At 31.0% G+C, this 16,121-nt stretch overlaps 1 protein-coding gene across 1 annotated transcript; it reads right to left on the bottom strand.

Annotated features, from left to right (window-relative positions):
* Positions 1 to 1,033: 1,033 nt before the first annotated feature.
* LOC133175249 (uncharacterized) lies at positions 1,034 to 12,663 on the bottom strand. The gene is made up of 3 exons (XM_061310350.1): positions 12,612 to 12,663; positions 4,593 to 4,913; positions 1,034 to 1,206 (listed from the first exon to the last, which is right to left on the bottom strand). Exons 1-3 carry the CDS (start codon positions 12,661 to 12,663, stop codon positions 1,034 to 1,036), a joined length of 546 nt encoding a protein of 181 aa, XP_061166334.1.
* Positions 12,664 to 16,121: the final 3,458 nt, after the last annotated feature.

Below are 16,121 nucleotides of genomic sequence, written 5' to 3' on the forward strand. Positions count from 1 at the left end.
TTAACAATTGTCGGCCTGATTAAAAAAATAATTATAATCTTCGATGCAATGTTTTGAAATATAAACAAACATTTCCAAACTTGCGACAATTTTTCTTAACCAATCTCCCGAAAATGCTTTTTAATTTTGGAATACGTATTGCCCCAAGATATTCAAGTTATTCAAGGATTAATTGGGAAAATAAGCTCAGCACAACAATACAGACTGATGAAAAATATAAATAAATGAGCACAATAAAAATAAAAGCGAGTAATTTTATTTCGCTGGTGGCGTTTCTCGCGAATTTACGCGATAATTAATTCCTCGCGTAAATTTAGGAATCTACAGTATGACAGGGATAATTCCGACACTCCGGAACAAGAGAAAGTATATACTACATGGTTATTTTTTTTTTTTACAAAATAAAAAATTCGTTTAATTAAAACTGAATTCATTAATATGACGACTGTAAATCACTTTTTTATTTCCGAGAACTTTATTAACGCTAGACCGCGTACTTGCGAAAATTTTAATCCCGCGTATACTTATGTCACTAAAGTTTATTTAGAACAATAAGCAAAATTTCGTGAAAATTAATTATGTTTCGCTATTGTAATACCATATGTCTGTTATACGAAAATAAGGTGTCACGAAAATTTTGTGATCTACATTATATCCCTTTTAAGGACCCTCTATACACCACGAAAACTGTTTTTTGGACTCTAAGAAAATTATAACATATAAAAGTTTATCTGTTTAATTTTCAGCATAGAGTACCTGCCACTGACCCCCAGAAAAATATTCAAAGAAATTAATTTTTGTTGAACTGAAATTATTGTTGCTTACTTAAATGGGAAAAGTACATGCAAATAAAGTATTCAATTAATCCATTTAGGCCAAATAAAACTAATTGAATTGCTTGAATTGATTACAAATTGACTTAAGATGTCAATTTATTTCATTTAAGATATAAGAGCAGATCACTCTAACTGCAGAAAAATACCATGGAATCGGAACTCTTTAGTGTGCAGTATATAGAGGGTTCTTAAACAGTTCACATTCCTATTTTACCTTGATGTCTTGATTTTATTGTGTATATGAAACCAGAATCGTACTGTGGGGGCAAATCGTCATATCGCCACATCTTTACTCGAACTTCCGCATCAACAAATTCATTTTTAATTTTCTCGTTTGAATGAGAGGTTGGTTGGTACCAAACGTCCTTTTCTCCTTTTAAAATAAATTTTAACATTACGAACCATTTTCCAGATTGCAACATAGAAATTGTGTTAACAAATGTACAAGTCCCGTAACAAATATTTTTCTTCATAAAAGTCAAATATATTAGAAGTTGTTATTAAAATATATGTATTGTTAATGCATTATATATGAAAAGTAAAAAAAAAACCACTTAAGTTTGTTTTATCTTTTTGTACATCCATACATAGTAATGTTGTAGTGATGTACAAATGGTAAACATAATCACAGAAAATGTATGATTTATTTAAAATTTAAAAACAGCTCATATTATCTCGAGAAAGTTCTATCATTAGTTGGGCCTTTCTCCAACTTGACGGTACATTTTTAAAATGCTGGAATTTACCACTATTTGGCCGTAAAACAACAATAAGGTTGAGGGGGCAGCTTCCAAATAAAAATTTACATATTTACATTTAAAACTACATCAAAAAATTTCAAATTTCTCAGAATGAAGAATAAGTGGAGGGCGCCTCCTCTGTCCCCCACCCCCACCCTGCGTACTACGGGCCTGCTCAAAAAATTTATGCCTGATACTAGTATGTCAGAACATTTCAATTATAACATGTATGTATGTATGTGTGTGTGTGTATATATATATATATATATATATATATATATATATATATATATATATATATATATATATATATATATATATATATATATATATATATATATATATATATATATATATATTAGGGATGGCAATCGAATACAGAATTGCTAATCGGTTAACCGAAAGACGTTCCGACCGATTTATCGGTTAATCGTATCAAAATACACTTTTTCCTTATATTTCATTTTTCATTTTTCAAGTAAACTCTAGTTATATATACAAGAAAACTGAAAAAGGCGTTAATGCTTGATTAGTACGCTACATATTATATTTTATTTCAACGGCAAGAACAAATAAGGAAACCATGAAACATCTCTTAAATATCGCAGAAATTGATATTGTTACAACACAAGGTCATTGTGCATTGTCACCATAAACAGAAACTGAGTCTGAAATAATTTACAATGTTTGTTTGAAAATATAATTTGATAGATAACTGCAAAGGACAGACTGGGTAAGATACACATATAGCAATCATTTAACAGAACTCAACAAAGATTTAATTAATATCACAATTAAGACAGGCTGGGTAACGACATGGTATTTAAACAGCAATTAACACTTCGCAAAGTGATGAATTACCCCCAACAAATTCAATCTTTAGAGTCTTAATTAAATTATTTACCTCCAAATCAGCCGAATTAAATGTGGAAACGTTATAACTTATCAATATTCGGGGGGTTTTTTTAACATTGTAAATCGTGTTTTAAGGAAATTTACACCTATTTTATTTTTTTCCGACTAACCGATTACAGATTTTTTAACCGATTACATCGTTCCGACCGAGTAACCGGTTAACCGATTACAAATTGCCATTTTATATATATATATATATATATATATATATATATATATATATATATATATATATATATATATATATATATATATATATATATATATATATATATATACGTCTTCATAAATCAAATCATCAAGCAGTGAAAACACTTCCAAATCTACCAAAGATTCGTCCTAAAGATTTGAATAATGAATTTCAATAAGAGACTGAAGTGAGCTATAACCATTGCTTATCGATTTTTGAAATCTGGAGATCAATACATTTTATGGAACTAATTATGTATACAAAGGGCCTTTCAAATAGAAGATAAAATCATTGTGAAATATTAAATTAGGGTACGGTAATTTTGTTTTCCTACTGAAAAGGAAGATTCTAGTTACGAGCAAGAGGCCTTTAAGGTCACCTGAGTCGTATCCGTGTTCGTCCGTCGTAGTGAGTTACTCGTCTGTTGTAAACTTTTGTGCATTTTTCAGCTTTTTCTCTGGGATGGCTGAAACAATTCTAACCAGGTTTGGTACATGTATGAAGCAATTTGTGAATTTAATGGTCTCTTCCTCCCCTGGGGACTGAGGGATGTGGCAAAAACTATAAAATTTATGCGATCTTCAAAAATCTTCTTTTTACTCCTGTTAATAGCAGTCTAAAAACTTGTGCTTCACTCATGGACAATGAGAAGGGAAAAAATGAATTATTATATTGTGTATTTAACTCTTCCAAAGTTGTAATATTCATGGCTTTTTGTTCCTGCATTCAGGCCCCAGAGTGGGGCTAAATCGGACATGCTAGTAATTTACAAATACATTACTTTTTTGAAAATTGTCCTCTTTTAAAAAGACATCTAGTTGGAAAACTTATTATATGATTTAAGGAGTACTTAACCCTATTTCTAAACTATAAGGTTGCTTCTTTTTCATATAGCTTAAGACCGCAGGGTGAGTCTAAGTTGATCAGACACTGAAAATGCACTATACGGGTAACAGAGAAACGGCTGTTTACATGATTATAATTAACACTCACTCTCTACCAAAATTGTAAAATTCATGGCCCCCTGATCAGTGGTTCAGACCCTAGGGTTGGGTTAGGTTGGTCATTTATTGCATTGCATTACATCATTCAATATCTTTTTTAAATATCATAGATATCTAGCAGACAAATTGTATGCATTGTTATAATTAGCTGTAGGCCTGTAATAAAATAATTTATGTCTCCGATGTCTATGGGTCAGGCTACAGCGTGGGGCTCAGTTGGATGTACCGGTATATGGAAAATTTATTACCTTACCTTCAGAACTTGTATGGGACAAACGGGACAAACTGTATGGATATAACAATGATTATACAGTCCTCAGCACCCTAAAAAATGTTGTCACATGGGGCCAGAGTTCCATTTCCAGGTTTGGCTAAAGTGGTGAAACCAGAGGTACTCATAATATACTAAGGTTACCATCAAGGCCCATGGGCCTCTTTTTTAAGTCCTATGGTCAGTTACCAACAACAAATTTACTATTTCTAATTTCAAAATAACTAGGAAATGCTAAACTTTTTTCTGTACACCTTATATAGCTCCAAAAGTTAAGATGCTTAATTGCAGATTTTTACATATTTAAAAACATAAAGGAGTGAAAGAGACCAGTCTTTGCATATATTTACATCATGTATTTGCTTTGGATTAGATTGACAACATTTTTACACTCACTTGTCTTTTTCCTTATCTTATGAAATATTTGCAGAAATTGTGATTCATGACATTTGCGTAAAAATTTTAAATTTATATTGATATTCACTTAAAACAAAACCTTGATTGTTCTGATATTTTTAATGCACAGGTCTGGAATGGTCTTTATTACGACCAAAATAATATGTTTAATTTCAAAATACAAAGAAACAAAAAAAAGTAAGAAAAAAACAAACAAACAAAAAATACAAGTTTACAAACCCAGATATACAGCTTTCCCGTCATCAGCTTTATTATACTTGTTTGGCAAGAAAATTAGCACACCACTAGCATTGTAGAAATAAACAACCCCGCCATATTTCTCATTTTTGTCATCATCTCGTGGCGAGGAACCGAAAGCGTTAAAGATGAACGATTCTCCACCATCTTCGACTTTTACTTCAACTATTACTTTGACAGGTCTGGTTGTTGTTTTAAAACCATCCAGAAAAGGGACGTAGAATTCACACTTATTGTCATCTTGAGCTTTTACGGTGATCCATTCACTGGTAAATGTTGGTTCATAAAGAGTTATTCCTTCTGCTATTTCGATTGATTAACATGAACATTATTTCATTTATAATTCGGTAATCAGAGACAGATATGTTGGTTCATAAAGAGTTATTCCTTTTTGCAATTTCAATTAATAAGCTTGAACATTATTTCAATTATCATTCGGTAATCAGTGACATAAATGTTGGTTCATAAAGAGTTATTCCTACTGCATTTTCGAATGATAAACGTGAACATTTTTTCAATTATAATTTGGTAATCAGAGACATAAATGTCGGTTTATAAAGAATTATTTCTTCTGCAATTTCGATTGATAAATTTGAACATTATTTCAATTATAATTTGGTAATCAGAGACATAAAAATGTTTGTTCATAAAGAGTTATTCTTTCTGCAATTTCGACTGATAAACTTTAACATTATTTCATTTATTATTCGGAAATCAGAGACTGTTTTACTAACAACTACCCAGATTCGCCTGTAAGTTTTAAATAAAATAAGAAAGTATAATTGCTATTCATTTAAGGTTCATCACCCTTCTGCTCACTCATGGTTTTTTTTCCCTTAGCACTCATGATTTTCCAAAAGAAATATCATTTATAACTAAAATGCACATAATTTCAAAATACCTTGCGGGGCAAAATTTTTTAAGAATGGCCTACATGAATTAACTTGACAATTTTATAAAGGAATAATAGTAATTTATCCCAATGAGAGTTATACCTCTTATCAGAGGGTCAATGCACCTTATTTTTTTCCTAATTACAGCACCTTTATTATAGTGTACTAGTATCTTTGATGACAACGTATATGATATCGTTGTCAACTTCGCGAATTAAAAATCAAACAAACAAACGATATTTAAAATACATGAAACACTTAATTCTATGAAGTTAGTAAACTTTTTTTTTTCAAATACCTACCACTGTATAACACAAATCCAATATGAAAGAAAGCATGCAAAAATTGTGCATTTGTCATTTTTCTTTAACAGTGTGTGAAAGTGAATTGTCCAATATTGACTGCTCGGTAATTGACTTTGTCAGATGACTTCTCATTGAATAATTGATGAGTAGAAAATTGTATAATGAAGTTGACGATTCCTTTATGATAAATATGGCTGACATATAATCAATAAAGAGGAAGTGCTCTGAGAGGGATATGATTTTTTTTTCTCGAAAAACAATTTTCCTAGAAGATATCAGCCAATTTTTGCATTTATATATGATTGATGATATTGAAAACAACTAAATATATATGACAATTCGAATGGAGAAGTTCTGTTATGTGTTTATTTTAGTTCATATCTTTCATCTACTAGTTTTTAACGTATCACGAGGAATGATTTCGGGTTTTATTTTCTTAATGGTTTAGAGTTATTGATATAAAAGGATCAAAAGCTATTAAGATTTGATATTGTCATTAGAGAAGATTAACAGCTTCTAAGAATAACGAACTCGGTTTTGCGTCTGTAAATAATATGAATAAGATCTGATATTGTCATTAGAGAAGATTTACAGCCTCCAAGAATAACAAACTCTGTTTTGCATCTGTATACAATGTATAATATGAATAAAATATCTTAGGACTCAAAAGATCACATCGCACCCAAACCAACAAGCATTAGCAATACTAGCCCCCTACCGGCAAGTGTAACCTGGTTCCCGTTAAAAATTGAAAATGCCATAATTCCGTCAAAAATCAATGAAGCGGAACATAATGAAACTTAATCTGTAACTCATCAAGGTAAAGTCACATACCAAAAATCAGATCAATATCTGCAAGCGTTTAGAAAAAAAATTGCGGAAAACCCTGAAAAATTGAAAGATCGTTATTCCGTCAAAAATCATTAAAGCGGAACGAAATGCAAACTTGATCTGTAACTCATCAATATACACCCATATACCAAAAATCAGCTCAATATCTGCAAGTATTTAGAAAAAAAAGTGCGGAAAACCAAGTGGGTCAGACTGACAGACAGACAGAGGGACAAACGCTCTACCACTGCGCCACGCGGGCGACTATTATAAATAAATGGAAGAGTGGAATTTAAGATGTTCTATAAATTATACAGGTATTTCTAACTCTGTCCATATAAGCGTAATTTTTGATAAATATACACACCATAAAGCTATTCTGAAAATCCTTTTACCAGTCTGATAAAAATCAGATCCTTTCATCCACTCAGATAGATAGCTACTCAAGAGTAGCGATCTATGCGAGCGGATCAAAGGATCAGATTTTAATTAGATCGTCTTCATCAGAACATGCGCTTTTTCATACAGGTAAGCACATCGCTACAAAATTTCTACCATGTTGTGACTATTGATTTGTATAAAAAGAAATTATTATGAAAATGGTATTTAACTCAACCAAATAAATTTTTATAAACTATATTTTAAAGCTTATAATAGCAAATCTTTTTCTTTTTTTAAATTCTAAGCTTTATTAATTGATTAAACATGCATGTAAACAACATAAAAATCACGTAAATATGTAAAACTTATCCCACTTGATATAAATCGAATTAAGATGTACCTTTTGAAATGGCTTTTGCATCCGTATTTAAACTCGTATAAATAAATTTTATGAGAGAATTCTTTAAATTATTTATAAATATAGACTTGTCCTTAGTGGTAAATAAAAAAATTTATTAACAGCGACGATTTCTTAGAACCCCTAAGATGCATACATGTATATTGATAAATTTTATTGCAGTGTGTTTTCATTTGCAATTTAGAGTATATATATATATATATATATATATATATATATATATATATATATATATATATATATATATATATATATATATATATATATATATATATATATATTAGGGATGGCAATCGAATACAGAATTGCTAATCGGTTAACCGCAACACGTTCCGACCGATTAACCGGTTAATCGTATCAAAATACACATTTTCATGACTTTTTTCCATGAACCTCTATTCACATAAACACAAGAAGACTAAAAAGACATTAAAAGTTAGAAACATTCTGTTTACCTTGATCACGAATCTTCATGTAAATATATATTTTATTTCAATTTCAATCGACAGGAAAAAAATTAAGAAAACCCGTGAAACATGCCTGAGATATCAGACATAGATGATGTCACACAAGTTTTCATACAGCATTGCTACCATAATCAAAATTAAGTCGGAACTTTCGCTTCATTTACAATGTTTGTCTAATAAATTATAAGACAAACATTGTAAATATAATTTGATGGATAACTGCAAAAGATACATACCAATTCACTAAGCTCATACTTGATTTACTTAATTATAATATCATTAAAGAGTAACAGGACTGTCGGGGTAACGACTTGTTGTTTAACCAGTAATTAACACTTCACAAACTGACCAATTACCCCGCGATCTCAATCCGGCGAGCCATAATTACCACCAAATCAACTTAAATAAGTATGTGAAAACGCTAAATTATCAACATCTATGCAGAGGTTTGTTTTATAAAAATGAATTTAAGAAAACTACATTCAAATTTACATACATTCTATTTTTTTTCGACTAACCGATTACAGATTTTCTAACCGATTACCATCGTTCCGACCGAGTAATCGATTAACCGGTTACAAACTGCCATCCCTAATATATATAAATATATATATATATATATATATATATATATATATATATATATATATATATATATATATATATATATATATATATATATATATATATATATATATATATATATATATATATATATATATATATATATATATATATATATAATACAACTATTGATGTTTTGTTTGTTTGTTTGTTTGTTTTTTCTTTTTCTTTTTTTTTTTTTTTTTGAGGTCAATACGATTATTTAGCCACCCGAGGAGTACAATATTGTACCTCGAAGGTGGCTAAATCATCGTATTAACTAAGAAAATCAGCAATAATTGTTGTATTTTATGATTCAATGATTAAATGATACGAACTCATTAAGCAGTTCATGCCATCTTACTTGTTTACATTTGCCGAAGTCCTAGCCGAATACAATGAGAGAAGCAGGGTTAAATAATTGGCATGTCAAACGTTGCAATATTCGATCTTTTCCATTTGTATTGTATAATTTTCCATCTGTACTGGGTTTTTTTTTAAATTTTGTATTGTATTATTTTGTATTTTTTTTTTATTTGTATTGTATAATTTTTATTTGTATTCTATAATTTTCCATTTGTATTGTATAATTTTAAATTTGTATTGTATAATTTTCCATTTGTATTGTATAATTTCTCATTTGTATAATTCTCCTTTTGTATTCTATATTTGTCCATTTGTATTGTAAAATTATACAATACAAATGAAAAATTATACATTACAAATGAAAAATTATACAATATAAATGGAAAATTATTGAATATAAAAATAAAAATTATACAATAACAAATAAAAAGTTATACAATACAAGTAAAAAATTATACAAGTAAAAAAATTATACAATACAAATGGAAAATTATAAAATACCAATTAAAATTATACAATAGAAATGAAAAATTATACAATATAAATGCAAAATTATACAATACAAATGCAAAATTCTACAATACAAATGAAAAATCATACAATACAAATGAAAAATTATTGAATACAAATGAAAAATTATACAATACAAATGAAAAATTATACAACACAAATGAAAAATTATAGAATACAAATGGAATATTATAGAATACAAATAAATATCATACAATACAAATGGAAAAATATACAATTCGAATGGAAAATTATAGACTGAATTTAAATGGAAAATTAATCAATACAAATGCAAAAGATCGAATATTGAAACTTTTACATGCCATATAAATGAACGTAACCAGTCGTGTTCATTTGGAATTTTTTTTAAAAATCTACTTTAGTTGACAGGCTCTTTTACAGGAATGATTTTGAAAGGGGGACATTATCAGGGAAAAATGACAGCTGAAAAAAAATCTTAACCCCTACGAACAGAGATTTTAAATCTTAAAACTTTGTTTTGGGGTTGGGTTGGGTTTAGGGGGTGGGTGAATAAGGTCCATTAGAGGGGGACTAGCCTTTCAATGAATATTTATAGTCTAAATTAAAAGTAAATATTTACGTTCAGCAAAAAAATTGTGTGGGGGTCGGTCCCCTGCACCCCCCATCCCACAACTAACCCCACCCCAAATTATAAGTTATGTTCACCTGAGTGGAAGTCGGTAGCTTTTCGAAACTATCTGTATCAATTTGGAATTTCCCGATCTATTTTTTTACCAATGTAGAGAAAATAAATCCTTATATTCACCTGGAAGGTCACGTGCAGGTGAATATAACGTAGTATTTTTTCTGCATTGTTGGATCTCAGCCAATCATAGAGTTAGGTATTATTCAATCATATAATGAATATATTTATTACATTTTCAATAGTGAAATACTGTGATTTATTTATTGAATAAATGTTATATTCTGTCACAGTGTGAAAGTGTGAAAGGATACCAAAGTGATATTCTGTCACAATGTGAAAGTATATCAAAGTAAGTAAAACATAATTTCTGGTCTGACATAAGATAGAGAGAGTAACTAAACCATCTTGATAGAGAGTAAACTGCCAATTTCTTCCCAAATATGTTGCTAAAAGTCCATGTTACAATGTTTTCAATCTCACAATAGCTAAGCTATGACGTCTCAACCGCTCCACTAAGACGTCACAGCCTATGACACTGTGTTGAGAAATGGCAGAGGGAAAGGAAAAAGTATTGAACAATAAAATGTGATTTTGAAGAATTTCATCCTAAGAAAGCGAATTGTAGTTTAAGTTCCAGACGTAGAATTAAAACCAAGTTCTTAAGTACAGATATAATAATGAGCCTTACAAACAAAGACAATATTGTTACAGACCTTTTCTGCTGGAACCTCTACATATTGTTCATGTAGTCTTTCTAATTCTTTTTATTACCTCCGATTTAGTGAAAATAAAAGGATAGATGGTTTGCATATTGTCTTTTAATTTTCTAATACGGTTCTCTAATATATTTCTAAAACACTTCATCCATTCTGACAAAGTGTTCAGTTCCCCCTTCATATTTAGCCCAACAATCTGGCATAATCTTCGACAGAATTCATAATAGAAATGTTTTGTTGCGAAAAGATCGGGATTTAGGACCTTTTAAATTGATTGTCTTCATTTCAACTGTATTCACATCACCGGTGATGACGTGTCCAGAGGACTATAGCTGAAAGAAGAAGAGCAGAGTACACTCAAAAGGATATTGTTTTAGCTGTTCATTATCTAGACTGTAAGATTTGGTTTCGAAGCAACAGTTTGAGAATACCTGTGGGAAATGCAGGGTGTAGACTTCAACTTGAAATATGGTGGAATGCAAGACTGAACTTTTGATTAAGCAGTGTTCCAGCTAGGGTGAAATGGAGGGGCGCCGGGCCCCGCCCTCAAATCAGTGCGCCCCTCTGCCTCCCACAGGCGCCCCTGTGTCCCTTGTTAGTTTCCCGTATCATTCTGACTGTCCTTTTCCCTCATTAAAATAATTAATGTGTTCCAAAGCAGATTACCTAAGGACAATCAGCAATTCACACCTCCTAACCATGGACGATTACGCAATGAAACTCGCATCACGGTACCTATGTACTATACAGGTGCTTACTTTCAATAACAGGTGATTAGGTAATTACTTTGATCACTTGACAGTCTGAATAGGGGTTAAAAGCTGAAATAATTTGAGAATGTCCAAGCTATCTGTTTTAATTAATATAAAACTAGGGTCTTGTATTATAGCGTTCTAAAAATAAATCACGAAGTGAAAGTAGCATTAACATTGACCTTCACCCTTCACTTTTATTGAAATCGTTAACGTTTTTCTAAAAAAAAAGGGAGGAATTTAAAATTTAAATAGTACAGAAACAAGTATAAATATTCAATTAACAGAAACAATTATTTTCTCCTTCATTATAATTTTTGACACTCTGGAAGGTATTTTATACATTTACAGATATGTAACTGTATTCGATTTCATTGCAGAAGTTTAAAATCTTAATTTAATTAATCAATTATCTGCCACCAACATGACCAATATGATAAAACAAGCAAAAATGATATTAGCTTTAAATTGTAAGTTTAATACTAATATGTTACTGATGACCTACAGATACTGTATCTATTTTATACATTTGCCAAAAACAGACTCAATCAGCACATGAACATCAACATGTACTGCACTGAATAATGAAAGACACTAGCTAGTTTATAATAAGAATTATAGTGCTATTATTGAAAATAGGAAATAAGAATAGAAAATGATTAAAAAAGAGAAAGAAAGTAATATTTATTCTCAGAGGATTTTTAAAACTCTTTTTATATATCTTAAAATCAATAAGGTTAAATAAATTAATATTTGAGGGAATTCATTAATATTATAAGATACGCCTATGTAACAAAGCTCGTGACAAACGGTAGGTTGCGAAAAAGTGCCCTTCTCTTGCACCCTTCCATTTTCAGATCCTAGCTGGAACACTGTTAAGGATGTTACTAATATTCACTGCATCTATTCCTTTGCTGGCAAATTTAAGTTTAAGGAACCAACGGGTTGAGTCAGAATTATCTTCCGACACACGTGATAGATAGATTTTGAAAGTCATCGGTCATCTTGAAAAGTTGTAGAATGAAATTTGAAGACGATGAAAAGTAATCATGCTCAAAAGTCCAATTATTGTTCACGGATCTCTGAAAATACTAGAGGTTGGATACTGTGCCATGGAGGAGTAAGCATCTCCTGTCAAACCCATCGTGAACCCCTTGTCTTGATCGGGTAGAGAAAATTCAATTTGAAAAAAAAATGGCCTAACGATGTTTATTAAATACGTCAGTCAACATTCAATCTAACTACAGGTTGAAAATGAAAGGGCATTGTATCGATCATAGAAATGTTGACTTTGAACGAAATTGTTGATATCCTTGTAACATCAATGTACTTGTCAGTAGCCTGCCTCTGTTGAGTATTGTTCGTATGCAGAACATATACTTGCATATAGCATCATGGGAGAAATAAACATCATACATGTATGCTGTTAACAAAGGTAAATGAGCAGATTTGACAAAAGAAAGGTTAAATTCATTTTGTTTATCGTAAAGTTTAGTTGTTAGTTTGTCATCAATGTCATTTTCTAGTAGCATTCAAATATAAAAAGATCTCTCTCTCTCTCTCTCTCTCTCTCTCTCTCTCTCTCTCTCTCTCTCTTCTCTTCTCTTTTTAGTTCACCTGAGTCACTCAGGTGACCTGTTGCTATCTGATTTGTCCGTCGTCGTGCGTCGTCCGTCGTGCGTTAACTTTTGAACATTTTCAACTTCTTCTCTAGAACCGCTAAACCAATTTCAACCAATTTTGGCATATAACATCTTTGGATAAAGGGGAACAAAAAGTGAGAATTTCATGGTCCCTGCCCTCCTGGGGCCCCAGGGGTGGGGCTAAAACCACCAAAATTGATGCAATCTTTAAAAATCTTCTTCTTTACTCCTGGACATCAAGCAGTCAAACTGTTGGCATGATTGTAATAAGCATTGGGCCCTCTACCAAAATTGTGAAATCCATGGCCCCAGGGTCAGGGGTTCTTGTGCTAGGGCGGGGCTATAAAGATCATTTAGTGAAAGTGCATTATTTCTTTGAAAATCTTTTTCTCTTCTCCTGGGTATCATTTAAACAAACTATGTGCATGTTATGATAAGCACTGATGCCTTTTCCAAAATTGTGAAATTCATGGCCCCTGGGTCAGGGCTTCTGGTGTTAGGGCGGGGCCCTATTGATTATATAGTGAAAAGCATTAATTTTTTGAACAGATGCTCGAGTTTCTGATTGACAATATCTATGTGGTTTTAGGAGACCAGGTCTTCAAACACTCTATTGGAATTCCCATGGGTACCAATTGCGCCCCGTTATTATTTTTTACACATATTAAGCAGAATTTGTTCAAAATATGTGAAAAGAAGAAAACACTTGCTGTGGCCTTCAACTCGACATTTAGATATATTGACGACGTATTGTCAATTAACAATGGTTATTTCCATTCTTTTGTCGACACGATATATCCCGGTGAGCTTGAGATAAAAGATACCACAGAGTCTGACACATCTGTTTCATATTTGGATATTTTATTAGAAAAAGACGTTAATGGTAATCTAACAACAAAGCTTTATGATAAACGTGATGACCTTAACTTTTCAATCGTCAACTTCCCTTACTTATGCAGCAATATACCCTTATCACCTGCATATGTAGTGTATATCTATCAGTTGATTCGATACGCAAGAGCATGTTCTACGTATGAACAATTTCTAATACGAGGTAAGTTATTGACAAACAAGTTGATGAAACAAGAATATCAACAGTCTCGTTTAAAGCAATAATTTCGTAAGTTCTATGGTCGATACAATGACCTTGTCAGCAAATACAATCTATCATTAAGCCATATGCTGACTGACTTTTTTCATAATAATTGTTAGGGCCGTTTTACACTTTAAATTGCCGACGGATTTTTCCGTTATTTACCGATCATGACAATGAGCACACGGTGGAAGGGGATGCTCACTCCTCCATGACATCTGATCCCATCTCTGATGTTTTGGAGGTCAGTGTTTGGTCTGCTCCCGATTTGTATTGTTTGAATGGACTTTGAGCTTGAATAGTGTTCGTTATCTCCATATTTCATTACTTCTGAATCATTGTAGACTACGGAAGGCCGAAGGACAGATTCTTCGCATTTTGCTGCTCAACCATTTAATACGAAATTTCACTGTCCATCTTTTACTTTTTATTCATTCTGACAAAGTTTCAATGTATCTCCTTAATCTTCAACAGAATCCATAGTATTCATACAATTTTGTCTCCAGTTGAAAGACTTGGGTTCCCTTAATTGTGGATCCTTTGAATGTGTGATTCCCTTGAGACTAGGATATGAATTTTTATCCTAACAAATTATTTCCATGAATGCATTGAAAGTTATTTTTTTTAAAGTAGCGATTGTTCAGTTGCTTACAATCAATAAAATGTAACATCTATATTCAAGTTTCTTTGTTTTGTTTTGGGTGTTTATCATTACTGAATACCACTGTGTATGAAAAATAGATATTGAAATCGGTCGTTTCCTTGATATCATATGCAGATGAAATAAAAGTTTCTAAAAATAATAATAAAGCATTTTCCTGTATTTTAAATAATTAATATCACTCCATCCATTTCAATAAATATTTCGTACATCATATTAGAATACAACTCACAGGATTTTTAATAGGCTTCATTCTTGTCTTAGTTTAAGATGCTTTTAGCTAATGTTAAACGTATCAGTCCAAGTCCTTTGAACTGACTTACAATAAAAACAAATGTTGAATCCATAATGGATGTCTTGCTAAGCCATCTCATTGGCTAGGTAAGATATGAGTCAAGGTCAACAACTTCGAATTTTAACTTTAATATCTCTAATATTAATTGAAAAGTCCACGAGCAAAAAGCAACCAATAAGTTTTTAAGTTTAATGCGTTAAGTGTTTATATCCGACTATCAAATAATTAAGGGCAAGTGCGATAATTTTGCTATTTTGTAAAATTGAAGGAAAGTTTGAAATTACATTTTTAGACAAGACTCATTATGTCTTGAAGCAATATTAGTATATTAAACAAAACATTGCAATCTTGGTCTAAGCAAATGGAGTATTTTACTTCAACTTTGCACAGAGACTAAAAAGCCAATGTTTAATTCTTCGAAAAAAAATCTTTAAACGCAATTTTGTTCGTTGAATAAGAACTGTGTCGGAAATGCATAATTTATTTTAAGCATTATTTCATTTCTCTTTGCCATAAATCACAAAGAAGAGTTATGAAAACTTGCATGCTTGCTCTTGATAATCATTTTACGGTAACATGTATAATTTACCTCCAGTGATCATTTCAAAAGATGTTTTTCTGACATGTTTTTCAAAAATTTACTTGTGATCTAGCATTACATCACAATTTGTGTTTTATTGACACATGAAAATATAAGAAAATATAAATGTAAATATGAATAATTTATATAGCGACCTGTGATGTTAATCGGTAGTCTGTTCTCCATCATCTCTAAAGCATGAAGAAGTGATCCTTTATCTTTATAAGCTTTGGAAGTAGAAGTGAATTTAGTCAAAATACAAATCTTCCAAAGTCAATTTAAATGTTTTGTAATTATACTTATTTAAAAAGAATTTTGTGTAACATGGAC

This window comes from Saccostrea echinata, unplaced genomic scaffold, assembly GCF_033153115.1.
Source record: "Saccostrea echinata isolate AGI-Se365-2 ecotype Australia unplaced genomic scaffold, CSIRO_AGI_Sech_v1 ptg000062l, whole genome shotgun sequence".
Classification (NCBI taxonomy): Eukaryota; Metazoa; Mollusca; class Bivalvia; order Ostreida; family Ostreidae; genus Saccostrea; species Saccostrea echinata.